The sequence below is a fragment of the Oryctolagus cuniculus genome, chromosome 19 (genome assembly GCF_964237555.1).
Source record: "Oryctolagus cuniculus chromosome 19, mOryCun1.1, whole genome shotgun sequence".
Taxonomy (NCBI): Eukaryota; Metazoa; Chordata; class Mammalia; order Lagomorpha; family Leporidae; genus Oryctolagus; species Oryctolagus cuniculus.
The window spans coordinates 25853063-25880506 of NC_091450.1; the positions used below are offsets into that span (position 1 = coordinate 25853063).

General features: G+C 55.9%; 1 protein-coding gene across 4 annotated transcripts in view; it reads left to right on the top strand.

Annotated features, from left to right (window-relative positions):
* EMP2 (epithelial membrane protein 2) overlaps positions 1-17894 on the top strand; it is a 38514-nt gene extending 20620 nt beyond the window's left edge. For 2 of the 4 annotated variants that reach the window (XM_051847422.2, XM_051847419.2), the window contains exons 2-5: positions 9397-9532; positions 10373-10463; positions 13492-13638; positions 15072-17894. In XM_051847422.2, coding sequence (XP_051703382.2) covers positions 9455-9532; positions 10373-10463; positions 13492-13638; positions 15072-15259 — 504 coding nt within the window. In that variant the 5' untranslated portion in view covers positions 9397-9454 and the 3' untranslated portion in view covers positions 15260-17894. Of the gene's footprint in view, positions 1-9393; positions 9533-10372; positions 10464-13491; positions 13639-15071 lie in introns of all 4 variants that reach the window. The other 2 variants (XM_051847421.2, XM_051847418.2) reach the window with 1 other exon arrangement.
* The last annotated feature ends 9550 nt before the right edge of the window (positions 17895-27444 follow it).

Here is a 27444-nt window from a genome sequence, read left to right on the forward strand (position 1 = left end):
CCGAGGGAACACAGGCGAAGGGAAGGGATACAAAGGTGACGGGACCCTGCTGACAGCTGTGTGCTTTCTGTTAGGTTCTGCTCTTGTGACTAAGAAACGAGGTAGCAGAGAAATTGCCTGGGCTTGGACTTGACTCCCCACTCAGCAAACCCTGCTGAGTCACCTGAAGCCCTGGGGGTCTCGGCCTTTCCTCTGCGAGGTGGGGCTGATTCCCTGCCCCCGTCAGCTTGCCAGGTTGCTGTGCAGACCCAGCGCTGTGCATCATTTCCCGAGGGCGCCCCCCCTCCCCGGGTCTCCGTCCTCAGAGCCCGGCTTTCTCTCCTCCCGTCTGGGAGTTACGCGGCCCCCTGCGCCCTGAGCACACTTTGCAGCGCGTGTGCGGGTCTTGCCTGCAGAATGCCGCACGTGCGTGTGCGTGGCTTTTCCTGCTTGTCCGGTGGCCGCAGCAGCTGCTGAGGCCGCGCATGGCAGAGAGCAGGGCTGGCAGCGTCGGGAGAGGGCCTGGCTGCGAATGGGCACCGCGGAGGGCGACTCCAGCCCCGAGGCTGAAATCAAGACCAAGCATTCGCTTCACAGCTGCGCTTCTGCAGCAGAAACTCAGAATGATAAAAAAAAAAAAAAAAAAATCGGGAAGAACTGAAGGGACGTGGGAAGCAGACGGAGCCCCGGGGAGCCAAGCTGGAGGAGGAAAGGTAGAAGGAGGCGGGGAGGGAGGCCGAGTGGAGCCCCCAGGACAGCACTGCTTGGGCGTAGCCACGCAGCTCACTGCTAGGGGAGACACGCAGGAGGGGCAGGCAGTCAGCCTGGGGGGTCCAGATGCCTGCCCCCCACATCACGCTGTCTGGGTTTGACTCCCACCTCTGGCTCCTGACTCCAGCATGGAGAGGGGGGGAAGAAAGGGAAGCAGGCAACTGGAACGCCAGGGAAAATCAGTTTGTCAAGAGAAAAACTACGGTGCCCGTACACTGGTCTGTGGGCTCCGTGTGGGTGTGGCAGCCGTGTCGACAGCAGTGGCTGCTCTAAGCAGACACTGGATGGCGATGAGGCTGAGAGGGAGGTGGCGGCAAACGGGGGAGAAAGAGGAACCCCTCCCGAAGCAGGGAGTTGATAAGTTAATTGGAGACGTACAGGGGAGGCAGCTGAAATGTGAAAGCTGATGGCGGCCAGTGCTGTGGCGCAGTGGGTTAGTCCTCCACCGCCTGTAGTGCTGGCATCCCATATGGGAGCCAGTTCAAGTCCCGGCTTCTCCTCTTCCGATCCAGCTCTCTGCTATGCCCTGGGAAAGCAGAGGAAGATGGCCCAAGTGCTTGGGCATCTGCACCTGTGTGGGAGATCTGGGGGAAGCTCCAGGCTCCTGGCTTCAGATTGGCGCAGCTCCGGCTGTTGTGACCATTTGGGGAGTGAACCAGCAGATGGAAGGCCTCTCTCTCTCTCTGTCTGACTCTAACTTTGTCTTTCAAATAAATGGATCTTTAAAAAAAAGAAAAGCTCACCTCTAAGCAGGTAAAACCCCAACTCAAGATAATGTTTAAATTTTATTTCATTTATTTTTTAAAAAAGATTTATTTATCTGAAAGGCAGAGTTACAGAGAGAGAGCGAGAGATCTCCATTCACTGGTTCACTTCCCAGATGGCTACAACAGCCAGGACTGAGCCAGGCCAAAGCCGGGAGCCTGGAACTCTACTGGGGTCTCCTACACAGGTGGCAGGTTCCCAAGCACTTGGTCCATCCTCTGCTGCTTTCCTAGGTACATTAACAGGGAGCTGGATCAGAAGAGGAGCAGCTGGGACAGGAACTGTCGCCCATAGAGGATGCCAGTGTCACAGGTGGTGGCTTAATCTGCTGCCCCACAATCCTGGCCCCGTAAATTTTGAGAGGCAGAACCTGGGAGAGCTGCCATCTACTGGTTCACCCTGTAACTGCCTGCAAAGGCTGGGACTGGGCTGGGCCACAGCTGGGAGTTAGGAGTTCAGTGCAGGTCTCCCAGGTGGGTGGCAGGGACACAGTTACTTGGAGCTGTCACCTGCTGCCTCTCCACACCAGCAGGAAGCTGGAGCCAGAAGCTGAGCCCAGACGCTCCGGCGTGGTGCCGGCATGCTCGCTGCTAGGCCGAATGCCTGCCCCCACCTGCCCCCGAAGCTCTTGGATGTTTTCTCAGGCCCTGAGAAAGTTGCAGAAGCAGAATGTTACTTCACGGTGACAGAGGACTTTGGGAAGTGACTGGAGCATCCAGCGGTTGTCACGGGCATCCCAAGGGACCGCCCGCAGAGGCTGAAAGGGCAGCCGAGTGGGGTTCAGAATTCCCCAGTCTGGTCCCGGCCTCGTTCCTGCCTCGCCGTGGGATCGGGGCGAGTCTTGGCCCTCCTGGCCTCGCTTTCTGCCTCTGGACAATCCGGGCTTCGAGTTTCCAGTGGCCTGTTCAACTCTGCGTTTGGAGAACTACAGAATGACAGCTTTCCAAGCAGTGGGCACAGCAGGGACTAGAGGGAGACAGAGGGTCAGCAAATGAGCAAGTAAGATGTGTTCAGAAAGTGCAGGTGCCCGAAGAAAAGAACCCCAGGGCCTGGGACCGAGCGTGCCGGAGGAGGCGCAGCTCCTGTGCGTCCAGGGGCTGAGGACTTGTCTTTGGGGAGGGGTTGTTTGAGCTGAGACCTAGGTGATGGGAGAGACCCCACTGCGGTGGAGGGAGAGACCGCGCCTGGGGAACAGTCCATGGAAACTGAGATGTGATCAGTCTGCAGCAATGGAAGTGGGGAAGACAGATCCGTAGTCAGTATTACTTTTTTTTTTTTAATCATTTATTTATTTGAAAGGCAAAGTTACAGAGAGGCAGAGACGCAGAGAGAGAGAGTCTTCCATCAGCTGATTCACTCCCCAGAGGGTTGCAATGGCCGGAGCTGTGCCAATCCAAAGCCAGAAGCCAGGAGCTTCTTCTGGGTCTCTCTCCCACGTGGGTGCAGGGGCCCAAGGACTTGGGCCATCTTCTGCTTTCCCAGGCCCTAGCAGAGAGCTTGGTCGGAAGTGGAGCAGCCAGGACTTGAACCAGCACCCATATAGGATGGCGGCACTGCAGGTGGTGGTTTTGCCCTCTGTGCCACAGCGCTGGCTCCCAGTATTACATTTTTTGAAGAGAAAATAAGGTGGTATGAATGGCAAGGAGTCACTCTGACGCCAGCCTGGTCTGGTGGGCCGGCCTGCAACCAGCATCCCAAGGAGGCCTTCTTGGGTCCTCAGAGGAGGGCAGGAGTGCAGGGGAGTGTCCTCACTGGGGACAGCCCTTGGATGGCCAAGCCTGGCCGGGAGAGGTCAGTGTTACACTTCTGGGAGGGACAAGGGATGCTCGGAAGTTGGAGGTGTGGCTTCGAGGCTCCTCCACGCACTCACATCACGGATTCTTGATGCACTCTGAAGGTCAAGGTCGACACAGCACTCACAGTGCCCAGTGTACTTTGCAATGTATTAAAATAAAATGACAGGTAGGATCAATTGAAGGCACATTTTTTTGGCTTGGCACCTCCACCTCTAGGAATTTGCGTTTCGGAAATATTAATGCCGATGGGCAGTGAAGTGCAAGGATTTCGTGGGCAGCAGAGCCTGCAAGCACCTGAATGGCCATCCACAGGAACACCGGCAGCCATTGAAGGCAAGAGCCGGAATCGGGCACCCTGGGAAAGAGCGATCTCGGTAGGAAGTTACTATTTGAGAAAATCTTGTTTAGAGAATGGGGTTTAGATCGCAAACCCCACTGGAGGAAGGGCAGAGCACGGCACCCTGGCGCGGTGATGGAGGAGCTCCACCAATCAGGAGAGCGGACAAGCGATATTCCCTCCAATCAGGAGAGAAGGAGTGAGTGAGGGGCGGGGCACGAGGCCGGAAGTGTTATCCTGGTGTAGCGTTTCCTCACGGAAACAAGATGAGTAGGGAGTAAGAGTTCCGCCCTAATAGGGTGCATGGGAAACAAGTTACCCCCGTAGGAGGTGTCAGGTGCGGAGCCAGGGAAGGGAGAATTTACTTTGGAATGGAATGCAGGAGTAAAGGGCCCTACTGCTGCTGAATGCTTTCTTCCCGAATCTCCGGTGACGTCACCAGCGATGGCCTGGGCGCAAGTTCTTTCATTGAGTACCCTTTTTTGTTTATTACCGGGGGTCTGAATTCTGGGTGTTGTCCTGGGAGAGTACGAAGTAGGTGACGTTCACTTCTCTATTCCTGAATTTCCTGGGGGCCAAAGGGGTCAAACCATCCCTAGCCACGCTTGAGGAGCACCCGATCTTTTTCTTAGGCCAGCCTGCAGACGGTACTCGACCCCTTTCTCTGCAGGAGACAGTTCCCAATATCTGAAATCTGCAACCGAAATCTTCTCAGGGGTTCAAGCGGACACTCAAGAATGATTCTCAGGGTGGCTCGGTGGTGCAGGGGGTAGAGCTGCTGCCTACCCTGCTGGTATCCCACGTCGTGGGTGCTGGTTGGAACTCCAACTGCTCCACTTCCTTTTTTTTTTTTTTTTTTTTTTTTTTTGAAAGACAGCGAGAGAGAGAGAGAGAGAGGTGTCTTCCATCCCTTGGTTCCCTCTCCAAATGGCCGCAACAGCTGGAGCGGAACTGATGTGAAGCCAGGAGCCAGGGGCTTCTTCCAGGTCTCCCAGGTGGGTGCAGAGGCCCAACAACTTGGCTCATCCTCTACTTTCTGAGGTGCATTAGGAGGGAGCTAGATTGGAAGTGGAGCAACTCGAACCAGCGTCCATGTGGGATGGCGGTGCTGCAGTCTGGGGCTTTAACCCGCCGCGTCACAGCGCCGGCCCCCAGCTGCTCCACTTCTGATCCAGCTCTCTGCTAATGGCCTGGAAAAGCACAGAAGATGGCCCAAGTGCTTGGGCCTCTTCCAACCATGTAGGAGACCCAGAAGATCCTCCTGGCTTTGTGGCCATCTGGGGAGTGAACCAGCAGATGGAAGACCTCTCTCTCTCTCTCTCTCTCTCTCTCTCTCTCTGTTTCTCCCTCTCTGTAACTCTTTGAAATAAATAAATAAATACAAACTTGCTAACACTGAGGCCCAACTCCATTTATTTACATGTTTTCCTTAAACAGCCCCCCTATAAATCTGCAAAAAAATTTGTTTTTAAAGGATACTTTATGTCACTGCTGTAAATGGTATTGTCTTATAAAAAGAAAGAGCCTTGATAATAAATTTAATAAACTCAAACTAGTATCATTAAATTCTAGCTGCAAACTGTCACCAAATCAAAGCTCTGATTTATCTGTTAAAAAATATGGCAAATGTTAGAGCCACACTAGTGCCAGTCTATGTCTCTTCCCCGTAGACTCAGAAGGATTGGAATGGGGGCTTTTTACTATGCAGTTCAGTGTTACTTAATGCACCATCCATGGCTTCTAAGAGCTGAATTTCACACACTGGGAGAGAAGGGGTGAAAGCCCATTTTCTGCTTATCTAAAAGGTTTCAGTTATGTGTTCGTATGCGTTTGAGTCATCTGAGCTGGCCAGTATATGGAGCCATTGTCCCCTGGAGTTCACGGCCTAAAGAAGTTGGCACGTTGGAGCTCCAGCTGATGTTCAAGTGGCATGGCATTCCGCCTGGTCCATGAGCACTTTTGCAGGGATCAGAAATGCAACTATTTGATGGCAACGAAGAATGACGCAGGCTCAAACAAAGGGGGATTTGTCCTTTATTGAAAGAATTGAAGGAATCTCCGAGCTGGCTCACTGGGTTCTTCCAAGTGGTGATGCACAGAGTTGCAGCCGGGACCTCCTAGGCTGAGTTCTCATCGTACTGTTGAGTCCTGGGAGGGGAGGAGGGCACCCATGTGCAGCCGTGAGCTTCAGTCTCCTGAGGGGATAATGGAGGGACAGGGAATGTGGTTGGAGAGTAGGACTGAGGGAGACAGGGGCTGTGTCTGCAAGGTGCATGCCTGCTAGAAAGCGGGAGAGCTGGTGCCCGACAGGCCTAGTCCACGTGATTCTGTTTCAGAAATGTCAGTGAGAGTGGAATCCTCCTCGTGCAGGCTGCACAACACGGACAAACCAACAACATGATGCCACCGGGGGTTAGACTGACACGAAAGTATGTTGTGTGCTTCCGTTTCTGGGCTAGGTCTGCGGTAGACAGGTGCGCACAAGCAGAAACAGGTTAGCGGATCCAGGGACTGGGGGAGGAGAGCATGGGGAGTGATTGCTTTGTGGGCATTGAGTGTTTTTTTTTAATTTATTTATTTGAAAGGCAGAGTTACAGAGAGAGAGAGAGGCAGAGAGAGAGACAGGCAGAGAAGAGAGGCAGAGAGAGAGAGAGGCAGAGGGGGGGCAGAGAGAGAGGGGCAGAGAGAGAGAGGCAGAGGAGAGGGGGGCAGAGAGAGAGAGAAAGGCAGAGAGAGAGAGAGGCAGAGAGAGAGAGAGGCAGAGAGAGAGAGGTCTTCCATCCGCTGTTTCACTCCTCAGATGGCCGCAACGGCCAGAGCTGCACTGATCTGGAGCCAGGAGCTTCTTCTGGGTCTCCCATATGGGTGCAGGGGCCCAAGGACCTGGGCTATCTTCCACTGCTTCCCCAGGCTGTAGCCAAGAGCTGGACTGGAAGTGGAGCAGCTGGGACTCGATCCTGGCACCCAAATGGGATACTGGCACTGTAGGCGATGACTTGACCTGCTATGCCACAGCACTGGCCCCATATATTATGTGCATTTCGCCCTAATGAAGAAACTCTTCCGAGGCCAGCACCATGGCCTAGTGGGTAAAACCACCACCTATGACTCTGGCATCACATGTATGGGCACTGGTTCAAGTTGCAGCTGCTCCACTTCTGATCCAGCTCCCTGTTAATGTGCCTGGGAGAGCAGCAGAAGATGGCCCATGTCCTTGGGCCCCTGTACCCATGAGGGAGACCTGGATGAAGCTCCTGTCTCCTGGCTTCAGCCTGGCCCAGCCTCTGGCCATTGTGCCCATATCAGAAGTGAAACATTGGATGGAAGATACCTCTCTCTCTCTCTCTCTCTTTTTTTTAATATAAAACTTTTATTTAATAATATAAATTTCGAAAGTACAATCTTTGGATTATAGTCATTCTTCCCCCCATAACCACCCTCTCACCCGCAAAACATCCCATCTCCTACTCCCTCTCTCATCCCATTCTTCTTAAGACTCATTTTTAATTAGAAGATCTCTCTCTAACTCTGATTTTCAAATAAATAATTTAAAAAAAAATGCTCTCCCACAAATTACTTCTTAATTGTAAAGGGAAAAGGTACGCTGACAGAGTCTGGCAGACATACTGAGACGGTCAAAGCTGGCACCACCAGTAGTGGGACAGTCTGCCGCCCCGCACCTCCTGGTGGGATGCGCTGAGGACATGTTGTATGTGCAAGCCTCCTGCCCCCGCTCCCCCACAACAAACCATAACCTGAAGAGAGTCATTAGGGGCCATCAAGAATGAGTTGGAGGATAGTCCATAAAATAAATGCATAATACTCTTAAAATATCAGTGTTGTGAAAAGCAAAATAAAGGCTGCAGAACCATCTCGGAGAAGAGGAGACTGAGGAGAAATGACGACAGAGTGCAAAGCATGGGTGGGACCCTGGGCCGCAGAAAGAGCTGCAGGGGGTGTTGTTGGGCCAACAGGGAAGTGAGTCCATACTGGGGATGCAGCGCCGGCCCCCTGTTAGCTTTCTTAATTGTGATCATCACGCTGCAGCTATGGAGGGAAATGTCCTTGTGTCTCAGAAATAAACACTAAAATATTCAGACATAAAAAGGCAACTTATTTTCAAGTGGTTCAGAAGATTATGCGCGTGTGTGTGTGTGCGTGTGTATCATGTAAAATGAGCTAACATTTCATCAAAGTCAAAGTAGGTTCTGATTTGGGCTGCATTTTAAAAAGTGTTAGCTTCACTTTTTAATTTTATTTTCTACAAAATGTTGTAGTGCCTGGTCGTGGATTATTGGAGTGATAGAAGAATGAACCAGGTGTTGATTTTAGGGGGTTGTACTTCTTCCAGCCAGAGAGTTTGATGTGACATCGTTGGGGACAATTTTTGGTTGAGCAAGATGAGGTCACCCACTTTCCCAAGTGTGACTTTTCTATTCCTTTCCCCCTCACCTGTGTTTATTTTTTGCCTCTTTTATGGTGAAGTCCCCCATCGCAGACAAGTTCTCGTGTGTCCGTGCATTTGGGGCAGTTTGAGTGGTTCTCTAGTGTCTGTCTCTCTCAGCTTGATACAACTCTGGTTCTTTTGCAAAATTTCCCATTTCATTGGCAGTCACTTCCTGTTGTAGATTATTCAGATCGTCTTCGGGGGGGCGGGGCTATGCTGAAATCTCAGAAGTTTAACATCCCAAGGCGCATTCCTCAATCGCAGTATCCGTCAAAGGAGTGAGGCGTCCACATACAGGGGCTGCGCCATCCTCAGCTGCTTCGTTAGGGAGGGGGAGCATAGAGACTCCACACTTGCTCCTCTGCTTCAGCCCAGGAATGACACATGCCCATGGGATCGCGGCCCATTGGCCAGAATTAGTCACAAGGCCCAACCTAGCTGCAAGGGAGTCTGGGAAATGTAGTCTTGCTGTGTGATCTCAGAGAAGAAAATGAAGTGATGGCTGTGTTGACCCATTTCCGTTACCATAGTGAAATACTTGGGGTTGGGTACTTGACAAAGGACAGAGTAGACATTAAGAGGAGGGTTGTTTGGGGGCCAGCGTTGTGGCGTAGCAGGAAAGGCTGCTGCCCGAGATGCTGACATCCCATATGGGTGCTGGTTCGTGTCTCAGCTGCTCCACTTCCGATCCAGCTCCTGCTATCGGCCTGGGAAAAGCAACAGAGGATGGCCTGAGCCCCTGGGCCCCTGCCACCCATGTGGGAGACCTGGCTTCAGCCTGGCTCAGCCCTGGTCATTGTGGCCACTGGGGGAGTGAACCGTGGATGGATGGATGGAAGATCTCTCTGTCCCTTATCCTCTGTCACTCTGACTTTCAAATAAATACATAAATCTTAAAAAAAAAAAAAAAAAAAGAGAGAGAGAGAGCAAGAGAGAGAGAGAAGGGGTGCTTGGGAGTTAATTTGGTGAATGGTCAGGTCATTGGAAATATTTTTGAATCACGGGCACTTTTGCTTTGTTACAAAACAGGGCCTCTGATCAGAAGTCCTGACAGTGGGCTCCTGGGCGTGGGGGTCCGGAGCAGTTTCTGGCACACACACGCCGCACCCTCCTCCTCCACAAGGAGCGTGTGGCGTCTGGATCCATCCAGGAGTGGTCCCCAGCCACACGCGTCTCCAGGCAAGGGACGATGGGCATTGGTTTTGAGGTTCCAGGACCTTGTTCAGTGCGGCTGATCTTCCATTTTCATTTTGTGTTTTCGTGGCCACGTCTGGACGCCTCGCTCTGACCCTCTGCAGCAGCAGCACATCCGTCCCTGGGCTTTGCCGGTGACCCCTCGGCCCACCCTGCCCCGCCAACATGCTGGTGCTTCTCGTCTTCATCATTTTCTTCCACATCGTCTCTGCGGCCTTGCTGTTCATCGCCACCATTGACAATGTGAGTCCCTTTTCCCAGGCACCGTCTCCCAGCCCCGAACCCCAGAGTCCGTGGAAGCGGGGTGGAGAATGCCGCCCGGGTGACCGCAGTTTGGGGGTGTCCTCCCTCCCACGGCATCCCCCACTCCACGCCTGGCTTCCAGGCGGGGCTCTTGGAGCGGCCCCCATCAGGTGTGGAGGGCAGGGACCTTGGCCTCTCTCTCCGCTCCTCCTGCAGAGCCTGGCGCAGGGAATGCCGGGAGGATGCTGTGGGATCCACTTCTCCTTCCCGGCCTCTCCTCTCGCTGCTGTCTCTGCAGCCTGCGCCACCCCTTGCTGCCCTGGGCGTTGCAGGGTGTTCACGTAGCGACATCCCTGGTCTCGGCTCAGCAGCTGCCTCATTCCTGTTGTGAGCACAGCAAGACTGTGTTCAGACATCGCCCAGTGCCCTGTCGGGAGCAGCATCACCGCCCTGCATCCCCCGGGTGACCCATCTCAGGGGACCCAGAGAACCCACGCTTGCGACTCTCCACAGCCTCCACATTCCCCTGGGGCGGAAAGTGTCTGAGGGCAGGAGGGTGTCAACCAGCATCCTTTGTGGACCCCTGTCATGTCGCCCCTGTAGCTTCTGTGGCTCGAGTCTCCCAGGCTCTCCAAGGACAGCGCCACCATCCCGCCTCCTGAGTCAGACCCTGCCTCGGGTCCCTCTCCCCAAGCGATCCCCAGGGGGCCCCTGCCTCGGGTCCCTCTCCCCAAGCGATCCCCAGGGGGCCCGTGCTGTTTGAGAAGCCAGAGCCCCGTGCTCACTGCCGGTGTTGGCGTCGTTGACCTGCCGCCCAACCCTGTGTTTCATCTCCTACAGGCCTGGTGGGTCGGAGAGGAGTTTGTTGCAGACGTCTGGAGAATTTGCTTCAACAACACAAATTGTACAGAAATCGGTGACACCTTCCAGGGTGAGTGTGAAGGCAGGGGAGGAGCCGGAGGGAGGCGCTGGGGTTTTCGGGCCCGCGCGCACCTCCCCTTCTCCGGGTACCCAGGCTGAGTGTGCGCCACGCCTCCTGGGGCAGGTGCAGCGGCTGGGTCGGCTCTCGTCCCTTCTGTTCCTGAGCCTGTCTCCAGCTTCCGTAGCTGTCCAGCGAGTCCTCCTCCTCTTGTATCCAAGCCTGGCCTCTGCTAGTCTCAGAGATGGTCATTTATGTTCCCGGTCTCAGCAGCCGACAGTGGCTGAAAGCCCAGAGCTGGCTTCTGCTCCTCGGAGCTGTGCGGCCTCACCTGGGGCGAGTCACTGACGCCCTGGGAGCCTCAGGGTCCTTGGCTGTGGGGTGGGGGTGATGACCGTGCCCCTGCCATGCCGCCTCTGGACTTTGTAAACACAGAAACACAGGGAGCGCTGCCTCCCCGGGGCCGTTTTTTTTTTTTTTTTTTTTTTTTTTTGACAGGCAGAGTGGACAGTGAGAGAGACAGAGAGAAAGGTCTTCCTCTAACCATTGGTTCACCCTCCAATGGCCGCTGCGGCCGGCACACTGAGGCCGGCACACTGCACACAGGTGCTTCTCCTGGTCTCCCATGGGGTGCAGGGCCCAAGCACTTGGGCCATCCTCCACTGCACTCCCAGGCCACAGCAGAGAGCTGGCCTGGAAGAGGGGCGACTGGGACAGAATCCGGCCCCCTGACCCGGACTAGAACCCGGTGTGCCGGCGCCGCAAGGCAGAGGATTAGCCTATTGAGCCGCGGCGCCGGCCCCCAAGGCCGATTGTTGAGCTGACCCTAGGGCCGCCCGGCCAGCCGCAGCTGTCCCCCTGCATGTGGCCCGCGGAAGGGCTCGCCCCGGATTTTGTACCCGCGACGTGGGGTTTATTTACTTGTATTTCTCTTTAAAACAGGGGCCAGCCATCTATTGGCTGAATTCTGCCAAGGCTGTTTGTGTGTAGCTCAGGAGCTAAGAACAAGCGGCACATTTTTAAAGAGCTGTTAGCAAAAGAAAAACCAAATCCCAAGACCCAGCAACAAAGAGGACCCCGTGGTCCCCAAAGCCGGGGACACTGTGGCCTGGGCTTTTCCCGCTCACGTTCTCCGGCTCCTGTGGTGACACGGCTCACCTTTGCCTCGCTTCACGCTCTTGCAAAGGGCACCTTTGCTCTCCCATCCGTGACAAACTGGCACCCCTCGCCATGGGACGAAAGCTTTAAAAAAAAATCCTAGACTGAAACGCGGTGATGTTATCCAGGTCTGGCCACGTGCACGGCCCCCCTGAAGTCCCCAGGCCCACGTGAGCTGCTTTCCACGTTCACCAAGGCCAGGGAGCCGCCCCGTACCCTGACCCTAGCAGGCGGTGCAACGCGCGAGGGTGGAGGCCTCCAGCGCGGGGTCCCTGAGCCCCGGGACGAGCGGCTCCTCTTCCTCGCCTCCCGGTCTCCATGCACGCGCTTCCTGGGCCGCCAAGGGCTCCTTCTGCGCCCACCCCCAACTTGGAGAAACCCTCTTGTAAAAACCCACGCTCTTCCATGTTTTCCACGTGGGCCCCATCACACGGGTTACTGGGGTCCTTGCTAAAGGTCTAGATTCCCAGCGCCCACCACACAGCAGGGGTAGCAGGTGCTCGGGGGCCGGGGCCCAGGAACCTGCATTTTTGTGTGCTGGCTGAAGTGGGGGAGGACAGCTCCAAGCAGAGGGTTACAGCCTGGGGGAGTCCCTGGGTTTTGTGATCTCAGTGGGGGGCACGATGATGCACAGACAAGGACGTGCACACTTCTTAAGGCTCACGTTCAGTGTGTTCTGACCACCGCACGTACCCCCTCCCGGGTAGCCCCAGCCACACCGAGACAGAGACCGCCCGCAGCACCCCGGCCATGGGCCTCGGGCCCCTTTTCACTCGCTTCTTGCCACTTCTGACTCCAGCCCGCGGTTTGCTTCTGCCTGTTCTGGGAGACAGTGTGCCGGGGGAGGGGCGTGGTCTGGCTTCTCCCACCCACCGCGAGATGCTCTCCGGGATCTGGGATCTCTCCGGGATCTGGGATCTCTCCAGGATCTGGGATCCGTGGCTCTCTACATTTCTTTGAGTACCTACCAGTTAGGCTCTTGCCAGCCAGTTTCACACAAACCTACAAGATTGCAAAAATTAAAAAAAAAAAAAAAAGTTCTTAGATTTCCTGGCCAGCCTGGGCACAGCCCCCAGCCCCTGTCTCAGCTGCGTCCTGGAGGGAATATCCAAGTCTCACATGGGGACCCCTCCCTGCCCACACCCCCAAAACATAGGTGAGTCCTCTCCCCCTTCCCAGCCAATGAGGCGGGAGTCTTAGCGGCTCCTAGGACAGGCTAGAGACCGTACCCACACAGCGGGCTCCCGTCTGTGTGCACTTGTCCGTGTCTACACAGCCAGCACGGAGCTTCAGCCGTGCCCTTTCCCACACTGGTGCCCCCACCTGCAACCTCGTTCCTTCTCCACTGGAACTGCCCCAGCCCCTCACAGCCGCCCTCCTAGGGCCGGTCTGAAAAGCAAGGCACCCCTCCCCTCTTCCTGCGTGGCCACCACACAGGCCCCCTCTGCCACCCCCCGGGGACACGGAGCTGGCAGAGCTCCCTCAGCCAGTCCCTGGGCTGCAGGCGCGCCAGGCCCCAAGGGCGCCTCCAGGGAGCAGACTCCAAGGCCCCCTCCTGACCTCTTGATTCCAAATCGGCCAGGCGGGAACCCGGGCCTTTGTCCTTGGGAGCCCCCCCCCGTCCCTGACCACACATGTGGGCCCCGTGACCCGGAGCGGGAGCACCCTCTTCCTGCTGCCTTTCCCAACCAAGGGCATTGAGGGGGATGGGGCGAGTGCACGGGTGGGCGCTACGGGGACAGGGGGTCTGGAGGGCTCCGAGCCACCCTCAGGCTCTGACCGCGCAGACGACAGCCAGCACCTCTGCCCGGTCGCCTGCTGCTGTCCCTGCTCAGGGCTGTCGGGTGCCGTCCTCAGCCCCGCGCCCGCCCTCTGCCCGCAGAGTTCTCCACGCTGCAGGCCGTGCAGGCCAGCATGATCCTGTCCACCATCCTCTGCTGTATCGCCTTCCTCGTCTTCCTGCTGCAGCTCTTCCGCCTCAAGCAAGGGGAGAGGTTTGTCCTGACCTCCATCATCCAGCTCATGTCGTGTAAGTGAAGCGGGGGGCGTCCCGGGCAAGCACCCCCTCCCCGCCACCCAGGCCGGGGAGCCAGGAGGAGGGCGGTGGGCGGGTGGGGACTTGGGAGGGAGAGGGGGAGGCAAGCTTTATTTTTGGGAGTTTGCGTTTCGGTAGGGGGACAGCAAAGACACCGCGAGGACATGCAGCCTGCGCTGGGCTCTGTGACTGGAGGAGGAGTTGCTGTGCAGTGCAGGGAGGCCACAGTGTGCCTGGCAGGGGAACCGCCTGCCCAGGGTCTGGGGGGTGGGGGGACCGAGAGCCGGCCAGTGGGGCAGGTGTGTGTGAGGGCTGTGTGGGAGGTGGGCCAGGGAGCCCGCGGGGGCCTTGTAGCCATGCAGAGGCTCCGAGATCTCGCTGGTAGGAAGTTGTCAGTGGGTCTTAGGCTGGTTGGTGACATCAGTGCCCGCCTTGGGCGGGGCCTGTGCAGGCTGCTGGGATACACAGGTGGGCGACCCACGCTCAGCCCCGGGGGATCATAGAGAAAACAGGGCTCAGGGTCTGCTCCCTGCCAGCTTAGCCAGGCTGCTGCCGGACAGGGAGGACGACGCACAGAGAGCCACGTGTCGTCCGCCCAAACTGTGTGGCCGAGAGAGATGGGTCCCCGGAGGAGAGTCGGGGGGCTGAGCCCCATCACCCGGCGTAGCAGGTGTTTCACTGGGTGCTCCTGGCTGCCAGGAAGAGAGATTCTGGTTAAGGATGTTACACCTTTTACATAGACGCAGCCTGGAGGTGGCAGGTGCCAGCGCTGGTTTGGCAGCTGCCACTCTTTGCATCCTCCTATTCTGTCATCTTCAGAGAGCCTGTGACGCCCCCCTCATGGCTCCAAATAGGCTGCTGCAGCTCCGGACATCCCATCCTGACCTGACAGCCTCCACAAACAAGGGAAAGCCCAGCCATAAAGCAGTGCTTTTTCCTCCTTGTCTTTTCAGGGAGTAATGTTTTTCATGGAAAGATTTTCTGTGGAGACAGAGTTGGGGACACCGGTCGATTCATAAACTCTAACAAGTAGACAGGGTTGGCAAACTGTGGCCGCTGAGCCGCGTCCAGCCTGCCAGATGTTTTTGTAAACACGCTGTTACTGGTACAAAGCCACTCCCATCTGCTTCTGTTGCGACTGTGGCCCATAAAGCCTAAATTATTTACCATCTGGCCCTTTTGGCGCCAAGCTTGCGATGCCTGGCGCAGACAAACTGTGCCTCGTCCTCTGGCTGCCCGAACCAGGCTGGGTTCAGCCAGCAAGACGGGGAACCCGAGAAGCGACAGGGTAGACGGCAGTATTCGACCACCAGACGTCCACTGTCACTTAGACGCCAACAATCGCTGATGGGTGCCGCCCGCGTCCGCTGGTCCTCAGCTGCCCCACTGGGTGTGGTTTGCTCGAACCCTGGCTCTGTCCCTGGCAGGTCTGTGCGTCATGATCGCGGCCTCCATCTACACGGACCGGCGCCAGGACATTCACAGCGGCAACCCGGAGTTCTACGACCTGACCACGGACGGCAGATACGGCTATGCCTTCATCCTGGCCTGGGTGGCCTTCGCCTTCACCTTCCTCAGCGGCCTCATGTACCTGATACTGAGGAAGCGCAAGTAGAGCCCCCGCCCACCCCCCGAAGCCACGCGCAGATAACCGTTTTGTATATAATCGTATTTTTTTGTGGTTTTTCTAGCAAACATATTGTTTCCTTTAAAAGCCAAAAAAAAAAAAAAAAAAATCCGGAGAAGAGTTTTTTGCATTCTTGAGGATCCAAAAATAGACTGTGAGGGTGATAATCAGAACTCCCGTGAACCCGAAAACCGCCACACAACAGGGCAGGAGTGAGCCATGCCGAAGCCCAGCTCCTGCCCCGGGCTTCCTTCCCCGGGAGGCCGCGGTGGGCACGGCCGGAGACGAGAAGGCAGGGTCTCGGGGCCGTGCTTCCTGTGGGTTCTGGCCCAGTGCCTCCTCACCTGATCGGTGGGGATTGGGGGGACAGCCCCGTAGCCCCGACCCTGCCGCGGCTGAGTGGCAGAACCCCTTCCTCCACCCTCGGCACCTGCTCACCTCACCTGCTCGCCCGTGTCGGGTATAGCGCTCTGCACCTGTGAGCCTTAGCACGTGCGTGTGAGACGCCGACGATCCCACACCTGCAGAGTCAGCGTTCGAGGGATGGGCGTGCCGGGCGAGCCCCTTGGGTGAGGGTTAGTGTGTGTTGAAGAGGGGGAACATGGCCCCGGGGCTGAGTGAGCAGCCTTCGCGCCTGTGCCGCGCCAACCTTGGCCTGCATCCGCTCTTGATTTCCACTGCCTTCTCCATGGCTGTTTCCATGGGGGCCGCCCCAGCCGCAGCCCCAGGCCATGCGTCCCGGTAGGTGGGGTGCACCACTTGCAAGGCTGCCTTCCCTTCCCTTCCCGCCTTCTTCCAGACACCCCTGTGTCCAGAGCCACCCGGTGTTCTCATTCATCGGTATACATCGCTGTGTGTGACGGGCGCAGGGGACACCCTCTTGAGCCAGTTTCTCCCCGCAGCAGGCTCTTAGTCTAGAACAGGAGACAGATGGGAAAACGAATGGCAAACCGTGAGGAAGGCTGCGCAGCCCACCCCCAGGGTTCCACACAGAGGCCCGTGGGGCTGGAGTGGGAGCCACCTCCCGCGGGCCCTGGCTCTGACTGCTCCCCGGGGGCGTTTGGCCCGTGGAAGGTGGCATTGATTGGTAGTGCCCATCTGTGTGGCTCCCAGGGGGTCCCCTGGTCTCGAGAGGGAATGGGGCCACGGCCCTGTGTGTTCAGCGGGGCTCCGGGTGCTATGACCACAGGGAGAAACCAGCCCTCCTGGAGCCCATTTGTGGAGCGGAAGCACAGGGAACCTTGGAGTGGAGTGTGAGCAGGTGCCGGGAAACTGTGTGGGGGGCCAGGCGCAGGCATCCTGCTGTTTAAGTGTCTGTGCACTTGACCGTGTGCTGAGTGCAGTGCTGGTTTGCCCCGTGTCCAGCTCCAGCGGACCGGGGAGACGTCAGGTTTGAGCAGTTTCTGGGCCACCACGGACACCTCTTCACCACAGGATTTGTTCATCGGCTTTCAGCAAATAGTGCACGTGCAGCACGGTCCGCTCTGCCGATCCACACGCTGCCTGCCCTCACGGCGTTTGCAGCTGCTCCGTCCGGTCTCCCTCCCCACGGCGAGGCCGCCAGCCCGGTACAGGGAGGCACGGGCCAAGGCCACCTCTTTTAGCCTTGCTGGGGGCCACGCCTCTGGGGTTTGCAAGATGCCATACAAGCCTCGTGGACGACGCCGGGCCCAGGCACCTCCTCGCGATGAAAAGACCTTAGATTGAGCAGTGTCACCCACAGAAAATGGGGCATGCATTCCCGTGGCAGAAAAAACAGGGCTGCTGTGGTCCAGCCTCGGTGCCCGCGTCCTCTGGGGTTTCCCGCCATGCGACGTCACTGGTGGATTTGCAAAGAGGTGACGGTATCGGGGAGAAAACACCCACCCTCCCCGCCTGTGGGTCGAATCAGCCCTCACTTGGTGCTTAGTGTCAGCGCTGCTTGAACAACCACCACAAGGTTAGCCAACGCATCCCAGAAGCAACTATCAGGACCAAATCTGTGACGCCGACTGTTGTTTGAAGGAACCGTAGTTTGCGCGTCCTATGCCATTTTTGTCAAGTACTGTAATTCTTTCTTCGAGGGGCCGTGTGAGGGAGACGGACTAACTTGTTTTGTTGTTTGCATTAAACTTGTATTGGGTCTCTGTTGGACTGAGTTGGGAGATGGCTTGTCTCGCTGCTGGGTGTTGCTGGGGTGAGTGTGCACGCATGGGCGGGAATTCAGGAAAATGGGGACCTCCCCCTCTCCCACCGCGGTCTGCCGCGGGCTGCGTGGCCATGAGTGCCTGGCGCTCGTACCAGACTGGCATCCCAGGATGCCCTGTGTTGCCTGACCGGGAGGACCCCCCCGTATGTGAACACCCTAACCTGGGTGGCAGTTGTGTTGTAGTGGGAAGCCCGGGGGGCGGGGGGTAAGGGCTGAGCTTGCTAATAGCTTACAGGTTACACACAGCCAGCTGGACAGTTGTGTGCTGGAAGGCAGAGGTGATGGGGAAATGCCGGGGAGAGGCCAAGAGGTCTTGGGTTGGGGAGGAAACGGGATTTTAGGGTTGTTAGAGACTTTAATGTACCTTTAAAATCGCCCGTGTTCTGTGTTTTGTATCATCTGAAACTGTAATGAGAAATAAAGTTTCAAGTCCAATGGCCCAGAGCAAGACTGTGATGTTCCCAGCAGGGCTGACGTCCAGGGCCCAGATGCCGCTGTTAGGAGAGGCAAGGGTGGTCCTGCGTCTCCTCAGTGCGGACTGTAAGGGTGCCACAGCGAGCCCCTGGCACTGGACAGCTCTGCAGGAGGCCGGCTCCACGGGGCCAGCCTCGTGGCCGGGTAGCCGGTGCGGCTGCGAGGGCCCTGAGCCTGACGGGGGACCCGCTGGGCATGCTGGTCAGGGTACTTGGTGAACTTGGAGCAAGCGGCCCCCGTGTCCTTTTACAGAGGCCCCTGCCAATCACGGAGCTGCCCGTCCTTTAGTTCGTCAACGACCTCTGCTGGAAACAGCGGGCTCATGATGAAAATCAGACTCTCTCCAGCGTGTGACGCTGACGGAGAGAGACACCTTTCGTGCTCATCTAAGGAGTTTCAGAGGGAGCCCGAGCTAGCCAGGGAGCTCTCCCAGGCTAAAAACGCCAGGGGTACCGTGTGTATCCTTGGCTGTTCCGGGTGTTTCTGGGTGTGCGGATTGTGTATGTATTTTCCACGTGGCAGGTGGCTGTGGTTGTTCCCTCGCACTCAGGTGTCTGCGTCCTCCATTCAGGAAACCAGCCTATCATTCATTCATTCATTCACTCACCAGTATTTGTGTGTCTGCTGTGGCAAGAGCCTTGTGCCAGGTGTTGTCTGCAGGGTCTGTCATGGGTCAGGTGCTCCTGGGTTGCTGCTCCCCTGCGTGGCTGCAGTAGGGAGTGAGGTCTAATTACATCGCCCTGCCGGCCAGGAAGAGGGTCTGGAAGACTTGTCAGGCGGGGGTCTTGTCTTGGTTCCCGTCCAGGGCCAGCTCTGTCTTGCTGCTGGTTTTCATGTGGCCCCTGAACTAAAGATGGCGTCTGTGTTTTAAATGGTTGAGGAGGGTGGGGAGTGGGAGGAAGAGATAGGCTGGGAGACACGTGGGAATGGTGGACAATTCAAGTTTCAGCGTCCGTACAGTCAGACTGGCACGGCCACGTGGGTTTGTTTGCACCTCGCATGTGGCTGCCTTCCCGCTGCGGTGGCAAGCACGGGGCCTGCCCAGCCTCACCAGGGACGCGTCACTGGCTCTGTGCAGGAGACATTGGTTTTTCCCTGGTGTGATCCAGCAAGAAGGGAACTGGGTGTTTTTCTTTTCTTTTTTTTTTTTTTTACTTTTTAGGAACAAAAATGGTTTCCGCATAAGGTGTTTAGCAAACTCTTCCTGATGTCTTGGCCACAGGGTGGGGAATGTACAGCCCGTGGACTGCACAGGGCCCACGAAATCATTTGGTCCAGCCCTGCCAAGGGAACAGCAGGCGGGACTCAAAATCCAATGTGTCGATTTCAGTTGATAATTTTAAGTTGATAGTAGATAATTAAGTTGATAATTTTGCATGGTATGCAAAGGATTTATTGATTTACTTTTAAGTATTTTATTTATTTATTTGAGAGGTAGAGTTACGGAAAGAGGCAGAGGCAGAGGCAGAGAGAGAGAGGTCTTCCATCTGCTGGTTCACTACCCAAATGGCCACAACAGCCAGAGCTGAGCAAATACAAAGCCAGGAGCCAGGAGCTGCTTCCGGGTCTCCCACGTGGGTACTGGGGCCCAAGCAATTGGGTCAAAGCCTGGTGCATCTGACTGATGGAGGCTGAGTCATGTGACCACGTCCTAGCTGCAAGGGAGGCTGGGAAATGATAGGCAGGCATCTCCAGTTTATATAATGGGAGGCAGGTCCTGAAACCCACCAGGACCCGGAAGGAAAGGAATTCCCAACCCTAGGAAGGAAGTCTGGATATTGGGCAAACAGAAGGCCGGACACCCCCTGAGTCCCATCCACAGCCCAGTTCCTGCTGACCGACAGCTGGGCAAGTCCTCCAACAACCTTCTCATCCACATGTGCCTGTGTGTTCTTGCTTCGCCTGTGTCATTCTCTTTATCCACTGAACGTTTTTCTTTAACACAACTCTTTCTATAAATACATTTATTCAAAAGGAAACTACATCATGCAGTAAACAGAAGGCGTGGAGAAATAAACAACTCTGAAAAATAAATCTGAAAAACCAAAACAAGAGAACCCACCTAGCTTCACTTGCCTTAAGGGGTATGGTTCAAAAACCAGATGCTTAAAAAAAAAAAAAAACTGTTAAATTCATATTTCAAGCAGTTGTCTGAAGGGGATTTGGTGCCTGAGGCCTGTACTGTGTCCTGCACTTGATCTTGGCCAAAAGGCCGAGCAGCGATCTGTACTGTTTCCTAATTAGGAGATGAGCTTCAGATGTACAGGTTTAAGAACTCCACCTGCACCTTACCCGGCTGCCTGCATCCCTGTGCTGTGACCCCGGGAGCCTCTCGGCCGGGAGCTGCGGCTGGGGTGCCCCGGAGCCCACTTTCAGCTTCGTCTTAGCTTCTGGTTGCGGCTCTGTCACCCCAAGTCCGGTGGCCTGTCTCCAGGGCGTCTCACGTCCCTCTCACTGGGCGTTGGCAGGGCTGGCTCCCTCGGGAGGCCCTGGGGCAGAATCCGTTCCCTTGCTCTTCCCAGCTTCTAGAGGTTTCCTGGCCCCTTCCTGCATTGTCGAGAGCAGCAGTGTAGACGCCTCCGTCCCTTCTGCCTCCCTGAGACAGGCTCCTGTATGCTGATATTGGGCCACTCGGGTACCCCGGGATAACTCTAAATCTAATCACATCTGCAAAGGCCCTGCCCTGTGGGGAGCAACTCGGACTAGACTAAGTTACTGGAATTAAGACTTATTCTATGCATCTGCTCTGAGAGAAAGAGACCAAACAACCTCTACGCAGCTGCCTCATCAGTTTGACAAGCTGCAGGAGCTGATCCTGCTCCTGATTGGAGGAGAGCAGCGTGCTCGGCGTGTGGGCAGCCGAGTTGGGATTGGTGGAAGAGGGCTATAAAGGAGGAGAGAGACAACATGCACCAGGAACATCTATCTGAAGGAACACCTGTGCAGCCCCCGAGAGAGCCGGCCGGCCGGCAGTGTGCCGCTCCCCCGTGGAAGTGGGGAAAGTGGCAGGGGGTACCACCCCTCCACGGAGGTGGAGGGGTCAGCAGCCAACCCGGGAAGGACCAGCAGCAAACCCGGGAAGGGCCGAGCGGACAAAAGAACAGCGCAGGGTTTAGTGTCGTTCCTCCGCCAAGAGGGGGAGCGACACTGCCCCGTGTGTGGCAGCGCATCCACAGGTCCTGGGGAGTCGAACGTGGACACTTGTGAGACTGCTATTCTACTTCTCACAACCCCCTTGCCAATCTCATCTCCCTTACACGGGTCCATTTGGGGAGCAACAGTTAATATTTAAAATCGAACTCAGAATGTGTGGTGTACGGCTTAGGATTCCCGCATGCCCTGTGGGAGGGCCTGGGTTTGGATCCCGGCTCCGCTCCTGATTGCAGCTTCCCGCTTGTCACCCCCTGGGAGGCAGCAGGTGATGGCTCTGCCCCACCACGTCGGAGCCCTGGATTGAGTTCTTGGCACCTGGCTTTGAGCTGGCAGGCAGTGCCCCCGGTAAGCCTGCTGTGTGCGGTGACCGTGACTGGGAGGCGGAGGGGCCGCAGGAGCAGCGCCTCTACCGGGGTCTGGAGGCAGAGCGTGTCCGGCCCCGGGGCGCCGGGGTCCCTGAGCCTCCTTGCTGCAGGGGCGCCGGCTTTGATTCGCTTTTCTCTCTTCTGTTTGTCTTGCTCTCAGTTCCGCGCCATGCGGTGGCCCAGAGCTTCCGTGACGGGAAAAAACCCTTCCTGGGAAGCAGGGCCCGATAAGGAAAAGCTCAAGGGCCCAAGACCCAGACTCGGCAACCGGAAGCCAACAGCTGGAGTAAGACTTTGCTTTGTAACCCTCACGTCCTGATCTGCAAAGCAGGGTGAGGGGTGGGGGTGCTGCCCAGCCCCGGGGGCTGTCCGTGCGGTCTCCCAGCTGCCCGGTGTTTGCCGAGCGCTGTCTTAGCCTGCTTTCGTGTTACCGTAGTTGAAACACAGAGGAGCGCTCCTACTGGGAAGAAAAGCTTCATTTCCGCACACGGTTTGGAGGTTTCAGTTCAGGATCTGTGGCCCTCTGGGCTGGCGTCTGTGGAGGCTGCTCGTGGTGGGTGAGGACGCAGAGACGGGACCTGGGCTGAACTTGAACTCAAAAAAGCTAGCCCTCTCTCAAGACCCACCCTCCAAGGGCACCCCCCCCCCCCACCCAGACACCTGCCAGCAGACCCACCTGTCAGACGCCACCGTTAGGTCAAGTCTGCGGCCCCCAGTCCATCGGGCACTAGCGTTCAGACGTTCAGACCTGTGGGGGTCTGGGGAGACAGATCCAACCGTGCCCACAGCAAGCACCTACTATGTGTGTGTCACACAAGGGAGATGCCAGGGGGTGTGCAGCCACGGAGCCTGCATCCGGGAGGAGAGATGCAGACGAGAGAACCAACCAGAAAAGCAGGCAAGTAAAATCACCTGCTGGGACGGACGCCTTGTGGGAAATGGCGTGGTGGGAAGAGGGGGCCTGGGGAGGGAAGGACTCCTCGGCCGGATGCCATTTGAGCCCCGGCCTGCGTTGGGGGGCTGAAGGCACTGGGCTGCATCGCCAGTCAGTGTGGACTCCGTGCACACACAGCACATGGCCTGTGTGGGGTCACTGAGTGCTTCCATAGGCGCCCGGAACCCCAGCTCACAAAGCACCTGCCTGGGAGTCGCATCGTCCGGCAGGATCCTCAGGACTGTCCTGCTGAGCAGAGAGCAGACGCTCGTGTGTCCGCTTGGCGGTGGGCAAGTGGCAGGAGGAGCAGGTGAGGACCCCGAGGTGGCACAGCTGCTTCCTTGGGCTCTTGCGTCCGGGAAGCCACCTCCCCTGGTGGTGGACAGGCGCAAGGTGGCAGTGGGTGCCTCAGGCAGCAGCCTCCGCACCCCAGTGGCCCCCAACAATGTGTGTTTACTGCTCCCATGTCTCTGATCAGTGGAAGTGGGCTGGGCAGCTCTGCTGCTGTGGACTGGACACGCACGCAAGCGCAGGTGTTGGCTGAGAAAGATTGGCCTTGGCCGACTGGGACAACTCTCCCCTGCCCGCCTGTCTCACCTTCCTCAGAGTGGCCGCCGGGGAGTCTTGGTGGTGGCAGAGATGCAGGAGATGAAGCGGGAACACACCTGGCCTCTGCAGACTGGGCTCCGGTGCCTCTATCGGCCAGACAGGCTGCACCGTACCCGAGTCCAGGGAAATAGAGCCGTCCTTCAGGGAGGAGTGGAAAAGCCACTTCATAGAGCGGGGAGGCGGTGGGAGCAAAGACTCGGGCGTCTCTAGTAATCCATGATAGCAGGCTCCCATTTAGGGGTGCGGACCAGGGAATGGGGGGTGTGTGTGTGTGTGTGTGTGTGTGTATGAGAGAGAGAGAGAGAGAGAGAGAGAGAGAAGCAATCATACAATTTACATGGGAAACATGCAGATTCCAGAACTCTTACATCTCCAAGCACATAACCCAGAATCAGAATTGTTTGAGCCTTTCCCATGATTCTGTTGATCACAGAATTTTGCAAGGCATCATTTTAAGGGATGAGACTTGGGGCCAGTGTTGTAGCATAGTGGCTAAAGCTGCTGCCTTCGATGCCAACATCCCCATATGCCTGCCACTTTGTGTCCTGGCTGCTCCACTTCTGATCCAATTCCCTGCTAATGGCCTTGGAAAGCAGCGGAAGATGGGTCAAATGTTTGGGCCCCTGCCATCCACATGGGAGGCCTGGATGAAGCTCCTGGCTACAGCTTGGCCAAGCGCTCCCTCCCTGTTGTGGTCATCTGGAGAGTAAGCCAGCAGATGGAAGATCTCTCTCTTTCTCTTCCTTTCTCTAACTCTGACTTTCAAAATGAATACATATTTTTAAAATTCAAATAAAAGAAGAGATGTGGCTTAACTATTTAAGTCAGGTTGGCTCTTTTCATTTTACATTTGGTGGTGAACACTGGAACAAGAAATTTTTAAAAATATTTTTATTTCTTTGTTTACTTCAAATGCAGAGTTAGAGAGAGAGATGGAGAGGTCTCGATCTTCCATCCACTGGTTCACTCCCCAAATAGTTGCAATGGCTGGAGCTGAGGCAGTCCAAAGCTAGGAGCCAGGAGCTGCTTCTGGGTCTCCCGTGCAGGTGCAGGGGCCCAAGGACTTGGGCCATCTTCCACTGCTTTCCCAGGCCATAGCAGAGAGCTGGATTGGAAGAGGAGCAGCCAGGACTTGAACCATATGGGATGCCAGCATCATACACAGAAGCTTAACCCACTATGCCACAATGCCAGCCACAGGAAATATTTTTTAAACATTTTATTGGGGGCTGGCACTGTGGCATAGTGGGTAAAGCCACCATCTTCAGTGCCAGCATCCCGTATGGGTGCTGGTTCAAGTCCTGGCTGCTCCACTTCCAATCCAGCTCTATGCTATGGCCTGGGAAAGCAGTGCAAGATAGCCCAAGTGTTTGGGCCCCTGCACCCACATGGCAGACCCAGAGGAAGCTCCTGACTCCTGGTTTCGGATCGGCACAGCTCTGGCCGTTGCAGCCAACTGGGGAGAGAGCCAGTGGATGGAATACCTCTCTCTCTCTCTCTCTCTGTCTCTCTCTCTCTCTCTCACTTTCTCTGCCTCTCCTTCTCTCTCTGCATAAATCTGACTTTCTAATAAATAAAATAAATATTTTCTTAAAGATTTATTTTATTTATTGCAAAGGCAGAGTGACAAGGGTGGAGGAGAGAGAGAGAGAGAGAGAGAGAGAGATCGATCTTCCATCCGCTGGTTCACTCCTCAAATGGCTACAATGGCCAGGACTGAGCCAGGCTGAAGCCGGGGGCCAGGAACGCCAACCTGGTCTCCCGTGCGGTGGCTGAGGCCCAAGCACGTGGGCCATCTGCTACTTTCTCCAGGAGCAGAGCAGCTGGAACTGAAACGGGAGTCTCCGATACGGGATGCTGGGGTTACAAACAGCTGCTTAACTCGCACCACAGTGCTGGGCCCCAGAGAGCATTTTACATGCAGAAGAGTTATATGAATTTTTACTCTTTCCCCCAAAAAATATCCTGTACAAAAATTATCCTGCTTCCAACACGTCTGTTCTGTGGATGTCAGAGACCAAGTGTCCAAGAAGTGGAAGAGCAGGTAATGCTGCTCCCCCTAGTGGTGCCATGTAGTAACAGCATGGCAGCGAAGATGCCAACTCCATATCCACCTCAGCCAGGTTCTGCAAACCTGAGAGACTACCCAGTAGGTGTTGGCCCTTATTAATATAGACTTGCACTCGAACTTGTCTGTGTAATGATTTTCATTGATCTTCGTTTTTTATGTTTTATCCCTGTGATTTTTTTAAAGATTTATTTATTTATTTGAAAGGCAGAGTTAACAGAGACAGAGAGAGAGAGAGAGAGAGAGAGGGAGAGAGATCTTCCAGCTGCTGGTCGACTCCCCAGATGGCTGCAATGGCTGGAGCTGGGCTGATCAGAAGCCAGGAGCCAGGAGCCTCCTCCGGGTCTCCCACACAGGTGCAGGGGCCCAAGCGCTTGGGCCATCTTCTACTGCTTTCCCAGGCCATAGCAGAGAGCTGGATCGGAAGTGGAGCATCTAGGACTAGAACCAGCGCCCCTGTAGGATGTGGGTGCTGCAGGCAGCAGCTTTACCTGCTAGGCCACAGCGCCGGCCCCCATCTTGTACTTTGCTTCCTTTAGCAGGGCATTACTACATTGAGGTAGCGGTTGCGATTGGATGTCAGTGTAGAATTTACCAAACCACCCACTGTGCTCGTGGTCTTTGTGTCCGTGGATTCAACCAACCTTGAACTGAAAATTTGGGGAAGGTAATCGCACCCGTCCTGAACGTTACAGACTCCTTTCTTGTCACTCTCCGCTCAACAACACCATGCGCCCCTGGTTACGTGGTGTTCACGTTGTGGTGGGTGCTATAAGGCACCTAGAGAAGACTGAACGTGCGGGAAGGTGCGTGTAGGTTCTGTGCAAACAGGAAGCTGTCTGGGGATTTTGGTATCTGGAGGGGTCCTGGATCCCGTTCCCAGAGGAGTTATTTTCCATACACACACACTTGGGAGTCATTTTTAAACATATGTATTATGAAAATGGCTTGTGAATATTCTCTGACAATTTTCTTTGTCGGGTGTCTTTGTTACTCGGAGGGTAGGGTTTCTCTGGGTGAGGCTACTCAGCAGGCACTGGGCACTGGGGCTGCACACTTCCGTGTCACGTGGGGGCCGTGTCGCGCGGGGGCTGCCTGGGGCTCAGCAGCTGCCCTGGCCTCTACCCAGGAGAAGGCAGCGGACACCCGCCCATCGCCACTGCCGTGACAACAGCAAACCCTCTGCACGTCGCCAGCTGTCTCCATGGGGGTGAGGTGGAGAAAACGCGTCCCCAGTTGAGAGTCATTGCTGTAGGGGTTTCTATGAGGGTACTTCAAAAAAAATTCAAGGAAAAATGGAATTAATAGGTAAGTTTAGGGGTAGGTCTGGTAGTTAAGATGCCCACAGCACATACTGGGATAGCTGGGTTTGAGTCCCGGTTCTGCTACCAATTCCAGCTTCCTGCTAATCGCAGACCCTGGGAGGCAACAGGGGATGGCTCAAGTGATTGGCTCCCGTCACCCACGTGGGAGACCCGGATGGAGTTTCCAGCCTGCAGCGCTGGCCTAGCCCAGCCCTGGCTGTTGGAGGTATTTGGGGAGTGAACCAGCAGGTGGGTGCTCTCTCTCTCTGTCTATCAAAAAAAAAAAAAAAAAAAAAAAAAAAAGAAAAGAAAAGAAAAAGAAAAATATTTTGGTGTAAAAAAGTCTTGAAGCCCTGTTTTCATAATATGCATTTTCCACGAACTTTTTGAAGGTCTCTCATCTACCTGGATTCCAGAACATTGATTCTGCAGCAGAAATACACTGATGTTTTAATTCCATTGCCATGAGTTTTTGAAGAACTCTCATACATGCACGGTGCTGTGGCCACGTGGAGGTCGCTGGACATCGCCAGCCCAGGCAGTCCACTTGGAGCAGCCCACCTGCACCAGCAGGACAGAGAGCCGGGCAGCGCCAGCGACTGTCAACCCCGCGCAGCCCTCAGCCGCTCTCTGAACGCAGGAGAACAACACAGGCGTTCCCTGTCGCCAGCGAGGCCGGCGCACTCGCTCATTGCTTGTCCTCAGCTGAACAGAGGCAGGGCGGTCGGGAAGAGGCTACCGCAACAGTGGACCTTCACCAGGGGCTTGGGTACAGGCCAGAAAAGAGGCTGGCTCACCCTTGCTTAGGGCCCCTTTAATAATGGGGGCTTGAAAAAAAAAAAAAAAAAGCTTAATTTGAAAGGCAGAGTTACACACACACACACACACACACACACACACACACACTGATCTTCCATCCGCTGATTCACTCCCCAAATGGCCACAACGGCCAGGAACTACATCCAGGTCTCCCACATGGGGAGCAAGGGCCCAGGTCATCTTCCATTGCTTTCTCAGGCCCATCACCAGGAGGCTGGATCAGAAGTGGAGCAGCTGGGATTCGAACCAGTGCTCACGT